Raw genomic sequence first — 23,827 nt, 5'->3', positions numbered from 1 at the left:
TCCCCCCCCCCAGGGCCGCACGGAGGACCTTTCGTCCATGGGCAGCATCCACCAAGGTCTGAACATACAGTGAGGGAAAAAAGTATTTGATCGCCTGCTGATTTTGTACGTTTGCCCACTGACAAATTATCAATCTACAATTTTAATGGTAGGTTTATTTTAACAGCGAGAGACAGAACAAAAAAATCCAGGCAAACGCATCTCAAAAAGTTATAAATTGATTTGCATTTCAATGAGTGAAATAAGTATTTGACCCCTTTGCAAAACATGACTTAGCACGTGGCAAAGCCCTTGTTGGCAATCACAGAGGTCAGACGTTTCTTGTAGTTGGCCACCAGGTTTGTACACATCTGAGGGGGATTTTGCCCCACTCCTCTTTGCAGATCCTCTCCAATTAATTAAGGTTTTGAGGCTGACATTCGGCAACTCGAACCTTCAGCTCCCTCCACATATTTTCTATGGCCACTCCAGGACCTTAACGTGTTTCTTCTTGAGCCACTCCTTTGTTGCCTTGGCCGTGTGTTTTGGGTCATTGTCGTGCTGGAATACCCATCCACCACCCATTTTCAATGCCCCTGATTTATTGCTTCTGTGGAGAGGTGTGTTTTATACAGGTAACAAGCTGAGATTAGGAGCACTCCCTTTAAGAGAGTGGTCCTAATCTCAGCTTGTTACCTGTATAGAAGACACCTGGGAGTCAGAAATCTTGCTGATAGGGGATCTAATACTTAATTCACTTATTGAAATGCAAATCAATTTATAACTTTTTTGAAATGTGTTTTTCTGGATATTTTTGTTAATCTGTCCCTCACCGTTAAGCTAAACCTACCATTAAAATTATAGCTTGATCATTTATTTGTCAGTGGGCAAACGTATAAAATCAGCAGGGGAGCAAATACTCTCTCCCCCCCCCCCCCCCCCCCCCCCCTCACCGAACGCACTAAATTTTAAATATTCCCCCCAGGCAATATCTAAATTGCCCTAGGACTAACAAGAATCCCTCACAAAGATGGACGACACAATTACCCTCCTGTGTCAAGTTTTAATTTGGGGAAAAAACTCTTGTCACAAATCTATAACTTCTGAAACAAAGTAGACAATATAAGTAACGTATTGCAGATGTCCTGGGTATTTCTGTAGAGCTGGAACCTTTGGTAATGTTAGTTATTGGGATCATAAATCGCAGCTGATTCCCCTGTGATTAATACTAGGTTTAAACTGTTTAAACTTAATACATGCGATGTATCAGAGCTTCATGCATCTCTAAAGGTGTATGTGCCTATTGATATTGTTGTACCTTTCTGTTTTAACGATGAAAAATCATTAAGCGTTTGCAAAAACAAAAAAAAAAAAAAAAAAGAGGAGTAGGCAGCTAGCCTATACTAAAATCTGAATGTAAAATACCTGCACAACTGTAGAGAGGATGTCAACATAATTGCTTTCAGTCTGATACAGTTCCATTGCAACTTGCCATCTTGCAGACTGTTTTTGAGGTACTGGTGTAGAGATTTTGGAAGGCCTCACAGAAAACTTTGGTGTATCTAGAAAAAAAAAAAAAAATATATACATATATATCTATTTTCATGGGTATCCATACTCTGGTGCCAGAACAGCCCATATAATTCAGCAAACATAAGACTCAAATAAACTTTACCTGACAGGGACTTTCCAGACTCTGGGGTGTTTGAGATGTCAAGCAGTGATCCCATAGACAAGGAATGCTCAGCTGATGGGCGTTTCCGAGGGGGAAATGGGGAGATATCAGTTTCTCTAGTTATCTGGGCAAGAGTATCCTTTAATCTGCGTTTCTTACGATTACTGCTGGGAGTATTCAGTGAAGTAGTGACACTGATTTTTGAGTGCTGGACTGTCATGCTACACACAAAAAAATAAATATATATTATATTATATAAAAAGATAATAACCACATTACCTATTTTTTAAACATATACATTTGGCCAACCTACAAAATATTCCTTCCTGTACTTCAACTTCACAAGTGGTTTAGTGGATAGCACATCTGCCTTGCTACACTGAAGTCCTTGGTTTGAATGCCTGACCAGGGCAATTCTATGTGGCATTTACAAGTTCTCCCCATTTCCTCGGGGTACTCATTTCATTCCACAATCCAAAACATATACTGGCAGGTTAATTGGACACACACTAAATTGGCCCTAATATCTATGTGTGTATTTGAGATAGAGACCTTCAATTGTAGAGCATGGACTGATGTGAATGAACAGTATGTAAAGAACTGCGTAAATGGACAGCGCTATATAAATTATATAAAAAGAATAGAAATACCGATGGTTGCCTAAAAGGGTCACCTTTCATTGTTATGGTTTAATTTTTTTTTTTTTTTAATGAAAAAAGAACCTCTTACTGCAACTGCTTAGTGTTTTATATTTGTTGCTTACTTAGACATGTAGTTCTAGGGTGACACACTGTAGTGGTGATTTCACTGCAGAATAAACAGCACTGTCATTCAAGTAACCCCTTTTCATTGCCATGCCAACCTGAAGCTGGCCATAGATGACTTTTCCAGCAGGCTAAAAGAAAAAAAGGAATGGACTTAAAGTGGATGTAAACCCGTTCCTATACCCAGTGAAGTAAACAGCCTCAATGATACAGAGATAAAATAAATCTCCCTACATAGGTTTTACATGCATATCCTGTGTGTTCAGTTTTATATATTCATTAGAAAGTGCACATTGTGTTAGAGATTTTCTCTTCCTGTTCAGCATTGGGAGTGAAGTCTTGGCATACAGCCAAGTCAGCTAATTGGAGGAAAGGCACACACCCCCACTCCACATGGGCAGAGACTTGCTGAGCAGTGCTGTGACAAGTCAAGCTCTCTGCTCATCTATTTATAGCAACCTCCCTGGTCACAAATTTCAGGCTGGTTTTATCTTGGTTGAAAGAGAACTTGTCAGAAATCATCATGTTGATTACAGAGCAATGAAACAGCAGAAACACACAGGACTCGGGGCTTTGGAGAAAGATAAGAAAACACTACAGATATCTGTGCTTATGTCAAATTTCATGAATCGGGTTAACATCCACTTGTAGTGCATTACCCCAACTGTACAGGTTCAGTCCACTCAAGTCTATGGGAAATTGCAGCGCAGGCAAAGCAGGACAAGATTTCTTTAGTACTGTTAAAATCCCAGAAGGCTGTCACTGTTGCAAAGAGGTAAGTGGGCATATGGGTGAGGGATTTACCTTAGAGTCCGTAAGAGTGTGGTAGCAAAAATGTAATCTGCTAAAGTGGATGAATGCTTTTGTATGCCCTTTGTGTCAGGGTCCTCCTAAAGTTACAGAACTTCAAAGATTTGCCAAGTGTACGTTATTCACTTACACAGATGTTAACGCTTATGATGTAATCGAGACCAGTTATTAGTGAAGTAAAAAGGAGCCCCATTTACTATTTTATATACAAACCACTAAGACTGTTCAACTTGTGTCTCAAAAAAAAACCCTTCATGGACTAGCAATGCTGATATATTGCTGCCATGTAAGAAACATGAACAATACAATGTTTGAACCCTTTTGAATGAAGGCAGTAACGGCACACGTATGTATAATACATAACAATGTGGAATTAGTAAGTGATATTAAGAAAAGTTGCACCCTGCAGACTTTAATAAAGAGCTACCCCCTATTCTATCCACTCTCCAGATTTGTTTTCAACAGGATGTATCACTACCCGGAAACAATCAGGAAGACAATCAGGAAGACATAGGGAGACTGTTACCTTTTCAAACAGGTACATGGTTTCCCCAGCTCTGGCATCCATCTGTATACTTCCCCAAAACCACTGAGGAGATACAAATCGAGAAAAAAAAGTTAGAAACGCAAAACATTGAAAGCTTAAGTGGCTTTTCACACAGCCTGCAACTCACCTCTTGCTTAACAACATACAGTTTCTTTGGTTGCTCAAAGGGCAACTCTTTCACAGAGTTTTCTTCAACCACCAGATGGGTGCACTTCTCATCTCCAACGGGTAAGAACTGTCCACCTAAGAGAAGAAAATAATCAAAACAACTTTGGAACATAGTAGATTACTAGTCCATAGTAAACATATCAAAATACAGTTCTGGGGTAAAATATTAGGCCCCTTTTACACACTCCATTCATATAAGCAAGGGTAATCAGAGCAGAGCGGACGGATGACACATCCATGTATGCTCAGTTTCTGCAGTGCGGACAGGGACAAAGCCCACTCTGCTCTATGGGCGGCCGGGACTAAACTGACTCCACTATTGATTTACATACTATTACCCTCCAATTTGACCAGCCTAGACAGAGGTAGACTGATCCCCTTCCATTTTTTTTTTCACAGCAGACCAGATCAAACCAGAGGTAGGCGGTGCAAAACGGACGAGTCCGTTTACACCCGTCAGTCCATAGGAGTGAATGGACTGTCCGATCAGGTCCTCCTGAAAAACCTGACAGGCAGATCTGATTGGAGCCTTTGTGTGAAAGGGGCCTTAGAATGCATAAACCATCACACTCCTGGCTGACAACAGCTGACCAGAACTAAAAATCTGACTGAAAAGTTAATTTTCCAACTAATAAAAAACATTTAAAAATTGGACTGTGACCCTCTATAAAGAGAGCAACAAAAACCTGATGTAGATTCCTGAATTGCTCATCTTTACCCTAATGTGGGCTCTGCCACTTAAAGTCTCTCCAATCCAATGCAGGGAAATATTTTATTGCATTTTATACCTTATTTGACTTTCATTGACTCCAAGTAAGGTTCTTTAGCAGTTCACTAGGCATTTACGTATTTGTTAGCTTTGTGTCTGTACCTTGCATTATTGTCATCTTCTCCATGCTGACTCTGTCTTCTTCCGAAAACCCAAGAAAACTTAGTATGCAGTCCTGAAACGGGGGGACCTTAAATTCATTTTTAAATTCCTCATCTACTGCACTGAATTCACTGCAAAGAAATAATAAAAACACACATAGTATTTTCATGTAAAACAAGTTGTTCTGCAAACCTTTTTTTACATTTACATTTCATACATTTTCTCAAAGCCACATACTATTGAGGGGATTTAATGGACTTTGGTCACAAAAGATGATTAAAAAAAAAAAAAAAAAAAAAAAAAAAAAAAAAGTACACTGGATGGACAGCTGCCACAAAAAACAGTCATAAATATAAACTGACATTGCCTTAAAGCACCTGTGCAACATGATGGAAAGCCTGAAAAATCTGTTGGGGGTTCTTGAGGACAAATGCGCTTCTGGAAGAATGGTCAAATATTCCCATAGACACACTCCTAAACCTTGGACAACCTTCCAAGAAGAGTTGAAGCCGTTTTAGCTGCAACGGGTGGGCCAACTCAATATTGAACCCTACGGACTAAAGCCTCATACACACGATTGGATTTTCCGCAGACAAAGCGTCAGACTTTTGTCCGAAGGGCGTGTGCCTGGATTTTGTCTAGTATACAATTGTCGGCCAACAAACACGAACGTAGAGACGTACTACGAACTGATAAAGAGGAAGTTAAATTGTCAGGCGCCACCCTTTGGGCTGCTTCTTACTTACTTTCTAACTTATGAAATAAAAATTATTATAATATTATTCTTGATAGCACTAGAAAATAAAAGCCTTTTAAAATACGTTTGGCAGAACTCCATCAGTATCACCAGCAAAGCTGCTTCATTATTATCCCATTAAAGAAGATGAGAATGTGCGCTGTGTTTCGACATTTCATCAATTGCCATGTCACTAATCTTAATTCTAGATTACGAACAGTAGTTTACAAGCCCGAGCATGCATGTTTGTACTTACGACTTTTGTGACGATTTCTGTACTGACCATCCGAAAATCAGATGTTGAGTTCACATTCAGCAAAAATTTTATAGCCTGCACATCCAGCTTTTGTCTGATGAAAAAGTCAAGAGAATGTGCGCTGCATTTCGAGATTTCATAATTTGCCACGTCACGAATGTTAATTCTCCATTACGAACACTAGTTTACAAGACTGACCGCTTCTGGCTCGTCCTTCCTTCCGAGCATGCGTGTTTGTACTTTGGACTTTTGTCTGACGGACTTGTTTACACAATCGGAAAGTCCGACAACAGACATTTGTCCGTGGAAAATTTTAAAGCCTGCCATCCAACATTTTTACGTGGAAACTCCGACAACAACTGTCCAATGGAGCAGACAAACGGTAGGATTTTCCGCCAACAGCCTATCACACAATTCCCGTCGGAAAATCCGATAGTGTTTACAAGGCTTAAGACTGGGATGCCATTAAAGTCCATGTTTGTGTAAAGGCAGGCGTCACAATACTTTTGGTAATATGGCGTGTGAGATATAGCTATATATCTGTGTGTAGGTTGTAGGGATCTGTCCCTTGGCTTCAGTTTGTCCTTTGCTTTAACTTAATTTGGAGTGCTTCTTTAACATTGACTTTTTAGCTGACAAGTCTTAATATGTGGCAACACTTATCATAGAAAAGATACTAAGCATGAGAAAGATAGTTTTAAACTGTTTGGCAATATGCCCAGAAAATGTTTACAAAATACAAATCATAAATACTGATAGATATGTCTGGGACATAAGTGGAACTTTAAGATTGTACAATAATACACAAATATATACTTTAAAGCGGATTTCCACCCAAAAGTGGAACTTCCGCTCGTTGTACTCCTCTCCCCCTCCGGTGCCACATTTGGCACCTATCGGGGGTGGGGATGGGTTACAGGCATCCTGTTCCCACTTCCAGGAGCCTCAGCCGCGGCTATTGACGTCACCGCCCGGGCTCCCTCCTCCTTGCCCAGCAGCCGGCCAGTAGGAGAGAGGAGCCTCGCACATGCACAGTAGGGTTCATGGCGTGAAGCCATAAGGCTTCACTGGCAGGTTCCCTTACTCACAATGGAGGCGGCAGCACCCGACAGCTGATGGAAACATCAGCTGCGGTGCCAACATCGCTGGACTCCAGGACAGGCAAGTGTCCGATTATTAAAAATCAGGAGTATGTGCAGCTGCTGGCTTTTAATTTTTGCAGCGGTGGGTGTACCTCTGCTTTAAGAAGATGTGTATTACTTACTAATAGGTATTAAGAGTGACAAATATATGTGTATTAACAATTGTATAAAGGGGGTTTGTCTTTGACGACAAGCAAAGGGTGGACATTTTTCTTTTTTTTTTTCCAATTGGTTTAATGTTCTAAACATTACCTGGTTATATCCTGATAATATATTGTATTTAAGATACTGAACCAGGTAATAAAGACGAGTGATGCATTATTCTGTGTCCGTGTTTTGACTTCAAGCTGCATGGCTCTCTGCAGGGCTCTGTGTGTCTGGGAGTGTGGAACAGAGTGCTGGCACGGGTTAGTATAAGAATAATATATAGGGAGAGCAGCCTTGACAGAAAGGTATTATCAAACGGTTGTAAGTCAGGTTGTAGTATCCTTTCATGTGTAAATCAATTATTTTGGACTGTGTGACACAGATATACTCACAGTTCATTCCTTTTTTCCCAGGCTTTTAAAATCCAGTTAGCCTTCATGATAGGAGTGCCCAGACTGACAGCAACCTATGGAGGAGAAAACCATTTTGTTTGTCTTTTTATAGTAAAAGATTATACTTTACACTGAGAGACCACCTACTACTGAATATTACCAACATTTCGCCTAACAGGCATTAAAGACAAAACAAGTACATGATGCCTCTGCAGCATTTATCAGTAAGAATGGTTTACAGTTTTCTCTGGACTACAGAACATCATATTCCTATGCAGCACAGATATGTAGAGGGGAAGCTTTTCCGTTGTCCTTAAACTTCCTGTTCTATACAGAAGTAACAATTCTGCTCCTCTATACAGGCAATACTGTGAGTGAGCACAGCTACCCTAGGACAGAACGCCTGTTATTAGCAGGATCATCAGATGAAATTAGACAAACCCAGAAAGAAACTAATGCAGACAAAATTCTGAAAGCATTATAAAACAAACCAAACAAACTTGGACTTATACAGTACAGTAGGACATACCCGAAATTTATCTCCATGAGTAGAGTTGGCAATAAGGTGGGTCACTTTAGAGCTGAAGTCTTTTCGTATAGTACCTCCCATATGATGTACTAAAGTTACAAGTTTTACCTGAAAAAAAAAAAAAAAAAATACATAAAATAAAAATAATATATGATGGTGCAATGCATCCATAGGCTGCACTATATCCAGGCCAAACCAGCAGGCAGGCTGTAACTAACTGGCACATGGAGTGTGACCGTGGGGTCTTACCATTAGGCACCAAGTCAAAGTAAAGAAATAGTGGAAGAAACCAGGATAAAAAGAAAATACTGGAAGTCCCCGAGTTACGAACACAATAGGGACTGTAGGTTTGTTCGTAAGTCAAAGACTTAGTCACAACACTGCATTTGTAAATGTAACTTCCGGTTGGAACACTGCATTCGTAAGTGTAACGACCGCCTGTGCATGGATGTGGGATGTTCTGGGCGCTTGTTATGTTATTTGGGGCTCTTCTGGCCATGCAGTACATGTAGTACTGCAGTATGGGATGTGTCCGGAGGTACCCAGAACCAGCGTGGAGCACAATTGGCCGGCATTAACTTGGGCGTTCGTAACGAGGGGACTGCCTGCAACAGCAAAGAAGAGTGCAGAAAGGGAGGTTATGAAATAGTTGGTTGATATTTGGGATAGAGCTGGAAGGAAGGGAGGGCAAATCTATCCAGTAAAAAGCAGGTTTTGTAGAATAGATCTGTATATGTTGCTACCATCAGCTTTTCCCAAGGTTTTAATACCTAGGAGGAATTATTAAAGGAAAAAAGTAGAAATTAAAAAAAAAAAAAAAAAAAAAAAAAAAATTATTAGAAACCAATGTCTCCCAAACCAAGGAGATAAAAGAAAAAGATATAAAAAGAAGAAAAATAAATAAATAAAGGAGGGAGTTGGATCCACAAAATATGGCATTTACAGTAGCAATAGTAGTAGTAAGGTGGATACCTAAATACCGGATGTGGTCTTGTGCCCTCATTTGGGGAAATGAGTTTGAAATTGTAAATCACGTAAAGGGAATATTGATGCTTCCAAATTTTTAAGAAGATTTTATAGTGGATGCCGAGTGATCTTGAAATTCCAAAAGGAGGTTCAGGAGGAGAGGAGACTGGCTGAACAAGAAAAAAGAAAACACACACACACTGCCACCACATGGCCTCCACACACCCTGGTAACGGGCACGCCCCTGTTCAAATCAGAAACTGTAGCCTCCACAGCAACACAAACAGCAGACACCACACTGCTTTCTCTGCTGAAAAATATTTCCTCACCAGCCATCAAAATTGTGCGTGTGTGGGGGTTGTAAAATTCCTACCCTACTGAGATACCATCCCCTTTATAATATGTATCAAGATTCAAGAAATTGCGTGGCACTTTAAATGTACCTCCTTGGGTGGCAGACACTAGTTATATATATAAAAATTTTTATTGAAAATATCACAAAAATAAAAAGTACTAGTTACTTACCGGTAACTGTCTTTCTGGGAAATCTTCCAGGACAGCACACCTGAGAGATGAAAGGCTCCTCCCCACAAGAAACAATCAATTAACAGCTGTTTTAAGTCCCCACCCTTCCCCTTGATCCTCAGTTTGTAGAGAAGTAACGCCTGAACCTGGTTCACAAGGGAAATCATTCCTCATAGGCACTCACCTTCTAGTGTTCTAAAATTTTCCCTCCTCCAACGGGTGGGAAGTAGGCCTGCCGTACTGGAAGATTTCCCAGAAAGACAGTTACCGGTAAGTAACTAGTACTTTTCTCAAGTCATCTTCCAGGACGGCACACCTGAGAGGATAAGCAAGTACCTCAGGCCTACCTTAGGGTGGGACCACTGCAAGACCAAGGTTGTAGGTTATTAATGTTGCCTGTCACACATCTAACAATGGCCTATTTTGCCTATAGGTGCTGCTTTGAACTACTAAAAAGATTAATCAGAGACCTGTGTTGTAAGACAAGTACACTACATTGATCAATAAGGGGGCCTGTCTTAACACAACCCTGTCCAGGGAAATAAAACTGCCAAAAAAGGGGTGCCCCTGACAGACAACCTTTTTTGTTCATTTTTATCTTTACATCAGCAAAGACTGAAGGGAAACTTACTTAAGGGAAATAGATTAACAGAAGCTTAATCTCTGGGTTTAAGGCATGCCCAATCTATAGTTTTACTTACGCCTGAGAGCCTACTCAGGAGATTAACATCCATAACAGGAGTAGAACACTCATATTGCTACATCTAGTTTTGCTAGAAGGGAAAAATGAAGGCCATGCACCGAGCTGTAACCTATTTGGTCGGGTATACATCTTTATACTTCATCTTCAGGCCATAATACTCCTCTGAACAGAACGTCCTAAGTTCTTATTAAACAGGGAGATTCATTATTGCCTTCTTCCCGTGACCCATAACCCTACTGGGCTTCAACCCTAGGAAATGGCTCTGGCATCCCTGAATGTAAGGGGGTCGAGGCTTTCTGATATGTGACATCTGCAGCCAGAACTCCTGGCCCTTCCACGGAAAAGAAGGCTGAAATACAAAAGGTGATGCATGTATTATTAATATCACAAATAAAAAGACCATAGATTGTGGACATAGCACAATAGATTTAGACAGAAAGGACACAAGCATAGACAACAATGTTGTGTATCTGCGTGTGACTAACTAAACCAACATATTAAATATGGGAAGAGACCCAAATCTGAACCTCAATGTAGACAAACAGTCCTTACAGTCTGGTTTTCTGATGTGGGGCCAATATGTAAGCATTAAGACACAAACAAACCCTAAATGCTGCACATTTCTGAAATGCCGCTAGCTAGGTCATAACTGGTAAATACAGAAAGGACAGGAACCCCCTTTACAGTGGTGTTTTACTGATGTACAGCAAAACAAGGCCATAAAGATAAGACAGAGACCCAAACTTCTACGTTGCGTATTTATAACGAACCACCAAGTACAGTTATAAGACAATCCTTTCTGTTATGCAGTTCTGTAGTGCAGTTACATAGAACCAACACAGAAAGAACACAAGCAACCTACAGCGTTGTGTTTTTCTGAAGTGCTATAAGGTAAGGCAATCTGAAACAGAAAGCACCAACAAGCTTCAATGTTGAGTATTTCTGCTGTGCAGCAACATAAAAAAACAGAGAAACAACAGACAGCCTTTGCAGCTGCGATCTTTCTGGTCTACTGCAAAATAAGGCAATAACTCCACAATGAGTATTCCTGCTGCATAGCAAAACCTCAACAAGAAGGGACAGATAAGCTTAGGGTTCCCACACACGTGCGACCCAACCTGCGACTTGAGACTGCAAGACACATGAGAAGTCATATACTATGCCTTCCAAAGGGTACCATTCGTGATTGTGCGACTCCAGGTCGCAGCATCTCCAGCAGTCCCTGCTTACGGAACCACGGACCTCAAGATTACACAGGTCGCAGGAAAAGCAATTTTCAGGTCGAACAAGCAAGGGGTCCCCATGCTGTGGCTCCCTGGAGGAGTGCAGCCAACAACCCCCTGCTGTGTATCCCTAAGAAACAGCAAGGAAGATCAATGAGAAACACCACTTACTGCTGTGCCTTTCTGATATATGGAAGGCAGTAAATATAGGACACAAACAATGTTCAATCTGTGTGTATGTCTGATGTGTAGCAATATACCAATACTGAGAAGAGATGCCACCACCCTTAACGTGTCTCCCTGCTGAGCAGCAAAAACAAAATCAGAAAAAAACACAAGCATCCTTCACTGCTGTGTCCTTTCTGATATGCAGCCAATAAGGCAGTAAATGTAAGACAAAGGACAGACAACCTTAAATCTTGTATATGTCTGAAGTGCAACAACAATTTTGAAGAGATAGCACATCCATATTCAAGTGATTTGGCATGCGACTCAACATGTCAAATCGCATGCCTAAAATGGGCAGCCATTGCAGTTATTAGCACGGTCTTAAATCGGCACAATGCCACTTTGTGGTGCTGCACCGATTACCAAAGGCAGCATGTGTATTACCCAACAAATCAGAACCATCAATCTTCACTGCTGCCTTTCTGATAAGCAACCAATAAGGCAGTAATGCAGGACACAAAAAAACCCACAGACAGACCTCAATCTTGTATATATCTGATGTGCAACAATATAACAATTCTGAATAGAGATAGCACATCCATATCGAAGTGATTTGGAATGCGACTCAACATGCCAAATCGCATGCCTAAAATCGGCAGCCATTGCCGTTAATAGCACTGTCTGAATTGGCACAACGCCACTTTGTGGTGCCGTACCGATTACCAAAGGCAGTATAAGTACTACCCCTGGCACAGGTTCAATTTGTACTTCTGTTATGGAGCCCAACAAATCAGGACCATCAATCTTTCCTGCTGCCTTTCTGATAAGCAACCAATAAGGCAGTAATACAGGACACAAAAACCCCACAGACAGACCTCAATCTTGTGTAGGTCTGATGTGCAGCAATATAACAATTATGAGCAGAGATGTCATCACCAGACGCAATGATGTGCATTTCTGCCGTGCGGCACAAAATCAGAAAGTACAGACCACCTTCCCTGTTGTATTTTTCTGATCTGTTGCCAAACAAAGCAGTACCTCCTTTAGGATATAAAGGACACCAAACAAGCTTCAGTGCAGTGCATTTCTGATGTACAGCAATATACCCCTTATGAGCAGAGATGTCACAAATCTCAATGTGTATTTTTGTTGTGCCAAACATCCCAGGAAGGACAAACCTTCACTACTGAGGTCTACTGGTGAGCAGCCAAGGAGTCATGGTGTATCCCTTTACGAAATAACCAAAACGGGCAATTTCATAGGCATAGCCTGGCTGTAGATACTAACCCTTCACCACCAGTGAAGGAACAAATCCTAAAATGGTTGGACACCTTACTATAGTAGCTGTTGTCCTACCTTACCTCCGTAGACTGAGCAAATTGCTAGCCAGCTCATACACGGGTAGGGCTGATCAGTAACTAAAGTCTCAATGAGCCCAGCCCTAGAGACCAATTTAAGACCTCTAGAAAGGGTGGTTACCAATTTAGCCGGGAGATAAATAGCCACCTGCAGGCCTTAAACAAGCAATCATGTAGCTATCTAGCTCTTGCATATGTTTGCACAGAAAATCCTTAATCAAAGGATATAGGAAGCGATTTATGGTAAATCGCCTTTAGATCTGTCACTGAGTGGACTGTAGCCCAAACCAACAAAAAGGTTTTTCTTACCTCCTGCACTATAATATAACCACAGTGTAAAGGTGGAGTGGGAGGTTGGAGCTTATGAAGTTACCCATAGGAAGCAACCCCCAAAAGGAGGATCTGTCACAAGGGAACCCCTACTGTGCCACACAGAAGCTTGGTCCCTGCCACACCGTTGAAAGTTAGGTCAGCTTTTAAGCATCTTCAGATTCCTAGCAGATGGGCTAATAGGGCCAGATAACCTAGTGCACCTGCTGAGCAGGGGAGCCTACTCCTGAATCCTTCAACCATTGCACCATTAATAACTTGTTCAGTGGTATACCTGGCCAGTAAGGAACTCTGTTCTAGGGAGAGGCTGGCAACCTACTGTTGTGATAACCACAGTGTCTCTGCTATAAGAGGGAGCTGTGGCTGGTGGTTTTAGCAGTTGCTTCTGGGCTATTTTGTTATGCAGACCCCAGGTCCTGCACTGCACCACTCAGTATATACAGGGAGAAGGGGAAGAAATGCCTTACCTACCTCTTTCCCATCTGAGGTGGTTTAGGCACACTCGCTCCTCTGCACCACTTGTCCACCATACAGCATCTCTGATGTAAGAGGGAGCTGTGGCTGGTGTTTTTAGCAAAAGCTTCTGGGCTATTTGAATCCAGACCCCAGGGCAGGTTATCTCAAATGCCCAGAAACCATTTGGCTGGGATTGGGGATTTTGCAGCTAAATTCCCAAGGTAAAGGAAAGTACTCACCGTTGTCTTCCCCTTGTGCCACAGCCACCAGGCTTGCTTTTCTATCCTTATGGTCCACACGCAAGGAGGATAGCCGCCAAAGCGCCCCCCCCCCCCCCCCCCCCAACTGCTGTCCCCATAGGGAGCTGCAACTGTACCAGTCAGTATATACACATATGGGTGGGGGGCAATGCCGTACGTTCCTCATTCCCATCTGCGGTGGTTTAGGCAGACATCCACCATAGTGAACTGGTGCCTCCTCGAAAGGAGGATGTGGGCGCCTGCTCCTGCTGACTCTCAGCCTTCCCTCCTGGGTAAGAACGCGGGTCGTTCAGGCGGTGCCCTCCCCAGCAGCCCACGCGAGCTACCAGGGGCCCAGAAGTCAGGGAAAGGACCGACGGCCAGCACCCCCGTCTGAACGGACAGGTAAGGGGGGGGGGGGGGTTGAGACAGGATAAAGGCCCCTGAAGTTCTGGGGACACCACTGTACCCAGGGGCCTTCAGCTCTCAGGGGGGCTTTTCCAGTTTCTGCTGCCCCCCCTGAGGAAAAGATAGGGGAACCCCCCAGGAAGGATAAATATATCCTGCCAGACCCAGAGGCTTCCCAGGCATTTGGTCCGGCTCCCAGGGGGAGACCACCAGCCCCAGGCTTCGGGTCATTTGGAAAAAAAAAAAAAAAAGTTTCGCTGTGTAGGGAGAAACACAATCAAAAACTGAGGATCAGGGGGAAGGGTGGGGACTTAAAACAGCTGTTAATGATTGTGCTTCCTGTGGGGAGGAGCCCCTCATCTCAGGTGTGCCGTCCTGGAAGATGACTTGAGAAAACAAGTTTAAAAGCACATGCACAGGTTAGTCACCCAAGATAGTGTCTTTCCTGGCTTTAGGATCCATCTTTTTATATAGTCTACATTTTTAAATATAACCAGTTGGTCTCTGCTTATATTATAGCCAAGGAGGTACATCTTGATATATGGCACAGTATATGGTTCTGGGCCAGGCTATGGTACAACAATGGATTTCAAGTTGGTATGGGAAGGGGTTGAGGAACAGAACGGGGAAACTCCTGCAATGAAATCCTAATATCTAGATGTTGGGCATCACATCAACCAAGAGAAAAAAAGTGTCAGGACAAGTCTGATTATTGGAGAAGAGCAGGCTCACGACAGCTAGAGAACTGACCACGCTGTGCTCTCCAGCCTAGTGTGGTGAGTTTCTAATAGAAAAGCAGAGGCAGTAGCAGGAAAATAAATATATATATATATATATATATATATATATATATATATATATATATATATATATATATATATATATAAAAAAAACACAAGTACATGTTACAACAGGCACATATCAGGAATATAAAATGTTGGTTTTGCATATTGGTAAGATGGCCTCGGAACCATTACCTTTCCCTTTTTAAAAGGCGTTTTTTGTTTTTTTTAACCAATCATCTCAAAATTACATTAAAATATGAACTTTCCACTGTATTAGCCTATAAACCATACTAATGCTATTATGTCTGTGTATGAGTAGCTTTAGAACAGAAATTCTTCAGGCTTTAGCATAATATCTGAACTGACGTCTACAGCAATATTCATCACATCTTTCTCTAGAAACAGCAACTCATTGCTCACAAATGCACAGAAGAAAAAAAAAAAAAAAAAAGCTCAGAAACTCAAACTCACCAGTTCTTCCTTTTTTCTGAAGCCAGTAAAGCACAGGACAAGATTAAGCATGCTGGCACAGTACAGAGGTCTAGATGTAAACGGCAAAGACTAGAAAAAGAGGGAGCAGATCAATTCACTTTCTTTAAAGACACATTAAAAAATAAATAAAAATCTGTCAGGTTAGAAATATAGAACGTGGATAAAAAAGTAAATTCAGCATAGAGGATGCGTAAGCAGCCAACGTGCCACTAGATGTAAAGTGCAAAACAAAATAACAAAAAGGTGGTGCTAAAGTGAACAGTTAGGCCTCATGTACACTGCTGCTGGTAAAACGGACATTTTTTTTTTTTTTTTTAACTTTGAGAATTTTTATTAGATTTTCAGGTTATACAAGATACAGTGTAGTGGAATACAAAGTAGTTGTACAGAAAAGAAAGGAATACAGATTTACATGGAGCAAAAAAAAAAAAAAAAGAGAAAAGTAAAATTGAGTATTCTTGGTTCATTACATCAACAGTTGAGAACATATGGAATGTCATGGTTCCTCATAAAACCGTTTGAGTATTCGGCATTGGAGGGAGAAGCCTGTCACCCCATTCGGGAACATTCTGTGAGCAGGCTTGCCAGTTTTTCTCTGAGGAACTGTGTTAGCGACCCAGAAGGCGGTCATTTGAAGCAGATCATGTAGTATAATTAATACTTTTGTTTCGGAACCAAGTAATATTAGCTCTAACCTTTCCTAGTATGTATTATCTGAAATACAAGTTGCTGGTACTAAATCTGAGCAATAACCATAACCATAGTACGTCTTCACGTTTATAGCTCTAGCCATAAATCCCTTAGCCCTGTGACTGCTAAAGCACCTTAGATGCGCTGTATGTTTCAATAATCGAGTGTAGTAAGTATTATCAAGCTCAACACTAGAGGTTATCTTGGATGTTTAACCAACTTTCCCAATATTTAAAATAAGTATTTATCCTGCCTTCTTTATGTGCTAGCATTTTTTCCATAAGGCTTTGTGATTACACTCTAGCAATAACCTCTGATGTTGGGGGGAGAAATTGTCTTTCACCGTTTTGCTATTGAGACGCATGCTGCAAATAGAATGTGTATTATCACCTTCCTATGCAGGGGGGAAAAAAGATTCTATCCCTAGGCTTAATAAAGCTAGTGCTGGAGAGGGTGTACATATAGTATCGGTAGTTTTCGATAGCAGGGAGAACACATCTTTCCAGAAGGTGTGTAGGGCTTTACAGTGCCACAGGATATGTAGGAGGTTGCCCTTGTGATAGCATTCTCTCCAACATAGTGTGGGGTCTATTGTATGTAAACGCATGGGAGTCAAGTACCATCTGTGAAACATTTTGTGGAAGTTGTCCCAGTGGTCAACACATGCTGAAGAGGTACTATTGTGCTTTTTTTGCTAGTAGCCATTGTGGTAAAGTGAAAGACATTTGCAGTTCAGTTTCCCATTTCTCCATTGTTGGCATTTTAACATGGGAGGAGTGGGAGTTACAAAATTTATAGCATAAGGATATGCCTTTAATACTGGGATTGTGTTTGTTCAGCAGAAAATTCCAAATGGAAAGTGGCATTTTCGTATTTGGGGGTGGATGTTTTTGTTTGTAGTGATTAATTTGCAGAATCATAAGATTGTCTAGGGTAGTTGGGTTCACTATATTTTCCGTAGAGAAGTGGAGGCCTTTTTGTTTCCAGTGGTGTGTGGAAAAATTTTGTATAAGGAATTCATAGGTCGTTAGGGGTATGTTAAGTTGGAAGAGTGTTTCATTAGGGAATTGCTTTCTGATCAATAATGACCAGGCTGTGAGTGTTGCTTGTATGGTAGGGTAGGGTGGTGTAAATGGTTTGTGATGAATAGTAGAGGCCATGAGCAGTGCCGTTAAGTCGTGTCCCGGGGTGATGGCACGTTCAGTGTGAGACCATAGATTATCCTCTTGGCAAGAGAACCAATATTTCACCTGGTCCAGTAAAGACGCTTGATAATACGCATGGGCGTTGGGTAGTCCTCCTCCTCCTAGTGTCTTAGATTTATAAAGAGTGGCTAGGGCTACCCTGGGTTTTTTGTTTAGCCAGATAAATTTATTCAGGCTTGAGGCTAAGTCAGTAAAGAATTTTGTGGGGATGGGAATTGGGAGAGTTCTAAAGAGGTAGAGCAATTTGGGGAGTGTTTGCATTTGGTAAGCTGCAATGCGTCCCACCCATGTTAAGTGAATCTTTGATAATTGAGTGAATTCTTTCTGTATTTGTGATAGAAGGGGTAGATAATTGGCGGTGTACAGATTAGAGGTAAGATGGGTCAGTTGTATACCCAGATATGTAATAGAAGGTAGATCCCAGGTGCAAGGGAATATCTCTTTAAGTTTGGATATATTTTTGTGGAGAGGTTTAAAGGGAGAGCGTAGCATTTAGTGGTGTTGATCTTATGGCAAGTCATGCTTCCAAATTCATGTAGGATTTTTTTTTAACTGTGTGTAAGGAAGATTCAGGCTTAGATAGTGTTAGTATGATATCGTCGGCAAAAAGCCCGATTTTGTGGGTCTTCTGTCCTACTGTGAGACCGTGGATGTCAGTATTGTTCCTTATAAGTTCTGCTAGCGGTTCAATAGCTAGAGAAAATACAATTGGGGAAAGTGGACATCCTTGGCGCGTACCGTTGGTCAGGTTGAAGGGGTCGGATAGCATGCCTCAGGTATACACTTTGGCTGTGGGGTTAGAATATAGGGCCATTATGGCCGTGTGAACAAATCCTTGTAGACCGAATTTAGTTAGTGTTTTAGATAGGTAGTTCCAGTGCACCCTATCAAATGCCTTTTCTGCATCTAAGGCTACAAATATACTGGGAGTGCGAGTTATTTCAGCGTGTCTTATTAGATTTATCATACTTCTGGTACTATCTGGGGCTTGTCTGCCTTTAACAAATCCCACCTGTTCCAGTCCTACGAGGGTAGGGGTGATATCCAGTAATCTATTGGCGATGGCTTTGGCATATATTTTGAGATCTGAGTTTAATAGGGAAATGGGTCTAAAGTTTTGGGGATGGGAGGGGTCTTTTCCTGTTTTTGGTATAGTTACAATTATGGCCTGTAACATTTCTTTCGGGAAGCTACCCGATTCTGCTGCTTTATTAAAAATTTCTACTAATCTAGGTATCCGAAGGGGGGGAAAATGCTTGATAATATTCAGCCGAGAAACCATCTGATCCGGGGGATTTATTTTTTGGGAGGCGTTTGATCACAGCTTCAATTTCAGCTTCAGTGAACGGCCTGTTCAAAGTATGTAGTGTGTTCGCATCTATCGCGGGAAGATTAATTCTCTGGAGAAAATTTGTGATATCTGTATCTGTGGGCTGATCAATGTTTTTATCCTGGTTAAGATTGTATAGAGAGTCGTAGTAGTCTTTGAAGGCGTTTGCTATATCTTTGGGGTTGGTATAAATTCTATTGTTCCCATGGTGTTTAATCTGAGATATTTGCCCTGGTTTGACGTTTTTTAATTTGTGAGGCTAAAAGTTTGCTCGCTTTGTTACTCTGCGAGTAGTATGAGAGTTTAAGCCTTTTAAAGTATAAATCGTAATCATGTTGTAGTGTTTGTTTGAGTTCTTCTCTGCAGGTGTTTAGTTGGAGGAGTAGGGAGTGGTTGGGCGATTGTTTGTGTCTGGTTTCCAGATCCGAGATGTTGTTATGTAGTCGTTCTATGTGCCGCATTTTTTTCCTTTTCTCTCTAGCAGCTATTTGTATAAGCACCCCTCTAGAGAAGGCCTTGTGTGCGCACCATACTGTACTAGGGCGGGTCCCCCAGTATTCATTTAATGTAAAATATTCCTCTAATTTTGTTTGCATTTCCTCCCTAATTTGGGGTAGAGAAAGAAGATAAGTGTTGTTACGCCATAGGGGAGCGAGGTTGGCTTTGCGGGTATACATAATGTCTATTGTAATGGGGGCATGGTCAGACCAGGTGATATTGTGGATATTCGCTTTGACCACATTTTGTAAGGTGAACTTATCTGTAAGAAAGAAATCAATTCTGGAGTAACTTTTATGTAGTGGTGAGAAGTATGTATAGTCCCTCTCTGTGGTGTGGAGGCATCGCCATGGGTCGTATAGCTCTTCTGATAGACAGTAGTGGCCCAGGGATGGTCTGCGTCTCCGCCCCACAGAGGAGGAGTCCATTTCGTTATTCATGAGTACATTGAAATCTCCACATATCAATAATTTGCCTTTTTGCAAACATTTAGCCTTTTTTAAAGGTTTTGTGTATGAGTCTCATTGGTCTTTTCGTGGGAGCATATATATTTACCAACGTGTATGTATCGTTATTGATTTCAGCAATCAAGATGATATACCTACCAAGGCAATCAGTGTATTGCTCTAGAAGTTTAAAAGTGACAGAGTCCTTAATGGCAATTAATACCCCATTGCGTTTGCAAGAGTTATTTGCTGTAAAAATGTGTGGGAACCTGATGTGGGTGCATTTAGGCATGCTTAGTTCTGAAAAGTGTGTTTCCTGCACACAGAGAATGTCGCAGTTATCCTGCAGGGCTGTGTTCCACATCATTCTGCGTTTAAATGGGCTGTTAAGTCCTCTAGTATTGAGAGACATTAGTCTAAGAGACATTCATTTCATTGGTGGTGCTTAGGAGCCATCTAATGGTGTAAGTCGTTGTTTGCAGTAAGAGATATAGCCTCTAGGGCAGTGGAAAGGGGTTGTCTGCTTGACGTACCTGTAAGTGGAAAGCTCCAGTAAGATGAAGGAGTAAGTAATAGAACTGAGAGAACTGGAATTGAAAACAATAGAACAGTCAACAATAACTGGGTGAATTCGGGAATATCCCAGAATACCGAGTGGGGTATAGTCATGTATGTATCTTCCGGTACAGCCGTACATCCGGTGCTACTTGTATTAGCTTTAGTGAAGCTTGATGTTTAGGGTGGTACCGCAAGGTGGGTTCGCCAAAAGTATGGGCGTGTAGATTTCTGTGCATGTAGGCGGAGAAAGAGGGTCATCCATCGTATTTCCCTCTGTAGTTGCGGTGCATATTAGAACCTGCTTTGGAGGTCCCTGGACCTTTTCCCTCTAAGTTGTTCTCGGTAGGGAGAATTCTCCACTTGCTCAGCAATTCCAGGCCTTTTTCTAAGGATGAGATGGTGTAAGATTCGTTGCCCCGAGTAATGAATAGTTTGGCTGGGAATCCCCATCGATACAATATCTTGTGATTCCGTAGAGATTTAGTAATCGGGATCAGGTTGTTCCTGGCTGACATGGTGGCTTGTGAGAGGTCAGCATATAGGGTTATCCCCGCGTATGGGTCCGGGAGGGCGTTTTGCCTAGAAAATCTCAAGAGTTGGTCCTTTATATGGAAAAAGTGGATCCTAGCAATGACATCTCAAGGAATTCTCTCTGGGAGGTGCAGGGGCTTGTGCAGCCTGTGGGCTCTATCAATGATGACATCTGCTGGTGATAGGGATGGCAGAGTTTATCATAAGTTGTTGAAGGAATGAGCTTAAGTCAGCTGGTTTCACAGATTCGGGGATCCCCCTAAATTTCACATTGTTTCTTCGTGAACGGTCCTCGAGGTCAGCGACCTTTAACCTGAGGGCTTTAAGCTCATCCTCCAGATCCACGTGCGCATCCACTAGCTCATTATGAGCTACTGAGAAATCATCCATTTTAGTTTCTACATAATCCAGCCTGTTACCTAGTGCAGTCATTTCCTTATGTGTGGAGCGCATTACATTAGTGATGTCTTGTTGTATGGCCCCCCTTAATGTGAGAATCATCTCTTTCATGGTGACATCTGTCAGGGGCAGACCTGAGGTGGGGAGGGCATCCAGCTTCTGGCTGTACTCAGTGTGTTCCATGTCACTTTCCTCATTGACCTGTACAGCATCAGAGTCATCTGGGGAGTTTAGCTTTCTCTTTTGCTTAATGGGGCTGTTTGAGGCTGAGTGTGGAGGGTTCAGTGCAGTGTTAGTGGCAGATGACTCACTGGCTGCATATTCTGCCGCTCTGCTGTGAGGAGATGTCGCGCCGGCGCCATCTTGTGACAGGCTAGCTGGGACCGTCGTATAGAAGTCGGTAAGCTTCCGAGGCGGCTCTCTCTCCTTTCGTTTAGCCATTAGTGCGGCTCGGTTCCCTGCTGTTTCCGCCGTTCGTGTGGCTGTTATTAGCTCACTATCAGCAGCTGTTAGTAGCTTCTGAGCACTCGGTGTGACGGAGCTCTCTCCTCACTGCTCCATCAGCTCCGGCCACCGGCTCCGCCCCGGGCATTTTTTTTTTTAACTGCTCCTGAACTCTCCTCTATGTTATCTTATTAGAACATGTACACAGGTTTGTTTATAGTCATTTCCAGGCAGTTGCGTTTAGATTCTTTTTATTGGAACCCAAAAAAGAAGCTGTGCTTAGAGGCATTTCAAACGCCAAATGCTGCTACTCGCGTTTAGGTGCATTTTCATCTAGTAGCGTTTTTAAAAAGGGAAACATTTTATTACTTTTGAGCCTGGAGGTGCTAAAAACACATCAAAAACTCAAGTATCACTGTATGCAAGCTTGATATACCATGTGATATTCCCCTCAGCCAATTATGCTGTACAATACACAACTTGGATTATTTGACACTGAAGTTGAATAGGAATTTCACTCAGCCGTCAACCATTGAGACTTTAACCCGATGACCCCCACATTGAGCTTGAGACCTTAATGTCTGGCTGTTTGCATTTCTTTATGACCCAACATGTTATAAAGTTTTCCAGCTAGCTAATGATACATACAATTCTCTTCCTTCCCTCAGCTTGTAACCCTATATCAATCTCTCACGTGTTATGCGAACTAGACGGGGTCCAACCTTTTCCAAGATAATGTCAAAGGTGGCAATTGACATGCACGTAAAATTTAAAAATGTCTCTGGGTAATTTTATGCAGCTGAACATACATATTAGAAAAGTATCCAGTTGACATGTGTTGACCCATCAATGGATGTGTCTAGTAGCGACGAACTCTTGTCCTCTCACGCAATTTTCTACGTCTTTGGAGCCTCAGTAAAAGCAACATCAGGAGCATTTCCTCACACATGCTTATTATGGGATCCATATATAAGAAACCAACCAAAAAAAAAAATAACAGCTAGCTACAAGCACACTGCTTTCTCAGCCGCTACTCACACTTTTCTCTCACAGAATGGCTGAAATAGTTAATAATTGTTTTTAGTGTTTCTAATCATTTGGGAGGGTCCCCCGGGGGTGATCTTAAGTAAACACTCCTGAACACAAATGTGGCTAAACCCGGCCTGTAAACGCTGCTAAACACACATTTTTAAACGTGGATTACTAGGTGTGATGTTCCAGTGTTCAGGAGAGGTTGAGAAACGTCCCGTGTACATGAAGCCTAAGTGAAACAAAAAGTTGCAAAAAGGTAATTGGAAAAATGCAGTGACAAATAGATGAATATATATCAAACAAAAACATAAAATTACAATATGAGATTAAAAACATCTAAGCAAAGTCCATATAGAAACAAAATGTGAAAGTCTTTTGTGCGGTCCAAGGTGGAACTTGAAGGTAAAATCAAAGTGGTAGTAGTAGTAGTAATCACGCACCGTACAGCACGTGGGTCAAACAGGCAGTCTTGAGGGAATCGCCTCAAACGGGATATCACGCCAATGGAATAATAGTAGGAAAGATTCTACCCCATTATAGACAGGAATCCAACTTAGGCTCCAAAGTATGCGATAAATCACATCATATGGTGTGCATGAAAAACAAATGATCCACACGTAGTGCGATACTGTATTGCTGCAAGTGTAAACCCCCTTTTTATACTATTAAACGTCATACAGTATCACACTATGTGCGGATCATTTGTTTTTCATGCAGACCATATGTGATTTATCGCATACTTTGGAGCCCAAGTTTGGATCCCTGTCCATCATTGAGTGAAATCTTTCCTACTACTATTGTTCCATTAGCGCACTATCCCGTTTGAGGAGATTCCCTCAAGACTGCCCGTTTGACCCACCGAATCTGGTAATCGTGCTTACTACCACTTTGATTTTACCTTCAATATCCACCTTGGACCGCACAAGAGACTTTCACATTTTGTTTCTATATGGACTTTGCTTAGATGTTTTTAATCAAATGTTGGAATTATTTTACGTTTTGTTTGTGATTATATTCATTTACCA

The 23,827-nt window shown here is 41.7% G+C and overlaps 1 protein-coding gene across 1 annotated transcript in view; it reads right to left on the bottom strand.

Annotated features, from left to right (window-relative positions):
- The window catches only part of ECT2 (epithelial cell transforming 2), a gene marked incomplete in the record, with an annotated part of 142,069 nt that overhangs the window by 44,917 nt on the left and 73,325 nt on the right, over window positions 1-23,827 (bottom strand). The window contains 9 exon segments of the mRNA XM_073626234.1: window positions 1,405-1,541; window positions 1,655-1,854; window positions 1,856-1,875; window positions 3,755-3,817; window positions 3,903-4,018; window positions 4,815-4,945; window positions 7,488-7,561; window positions 8,017-8,124; window positions 15,649-15,738. Coding sequence (XP_073482335.1) covers window positions 1,405-1,541; window positions 1,655-1,854; window positions 1,856-1,875; window positions 3,755-3,817; window positions 3,903-4,018; window positions 4,815-4,945; window positions 7,488-7,561; window positions 8,017-8,124; window positions 15,649-15,738 — 939 coding nt within the window.

This window comes from Aquarana catesbeiana, linkage group LG04 (assembly GCF_042186555.1).
Source record: "Aquarana catesbeiana isolate 2022-GZ linkage group LG04, ASM4218655v1, whole genome shotgun sequence".
Classification (NCBI taxonomy): domain Eukaryota; kingdom Metazoa; phylum Chordata; class Amphibia; order Anura; family Ranidae; genus Aquarana; species Aquarana catesbeiana.
This window is presented reverse-complemented; position numbering and strand designations above follow the sequence as displayed.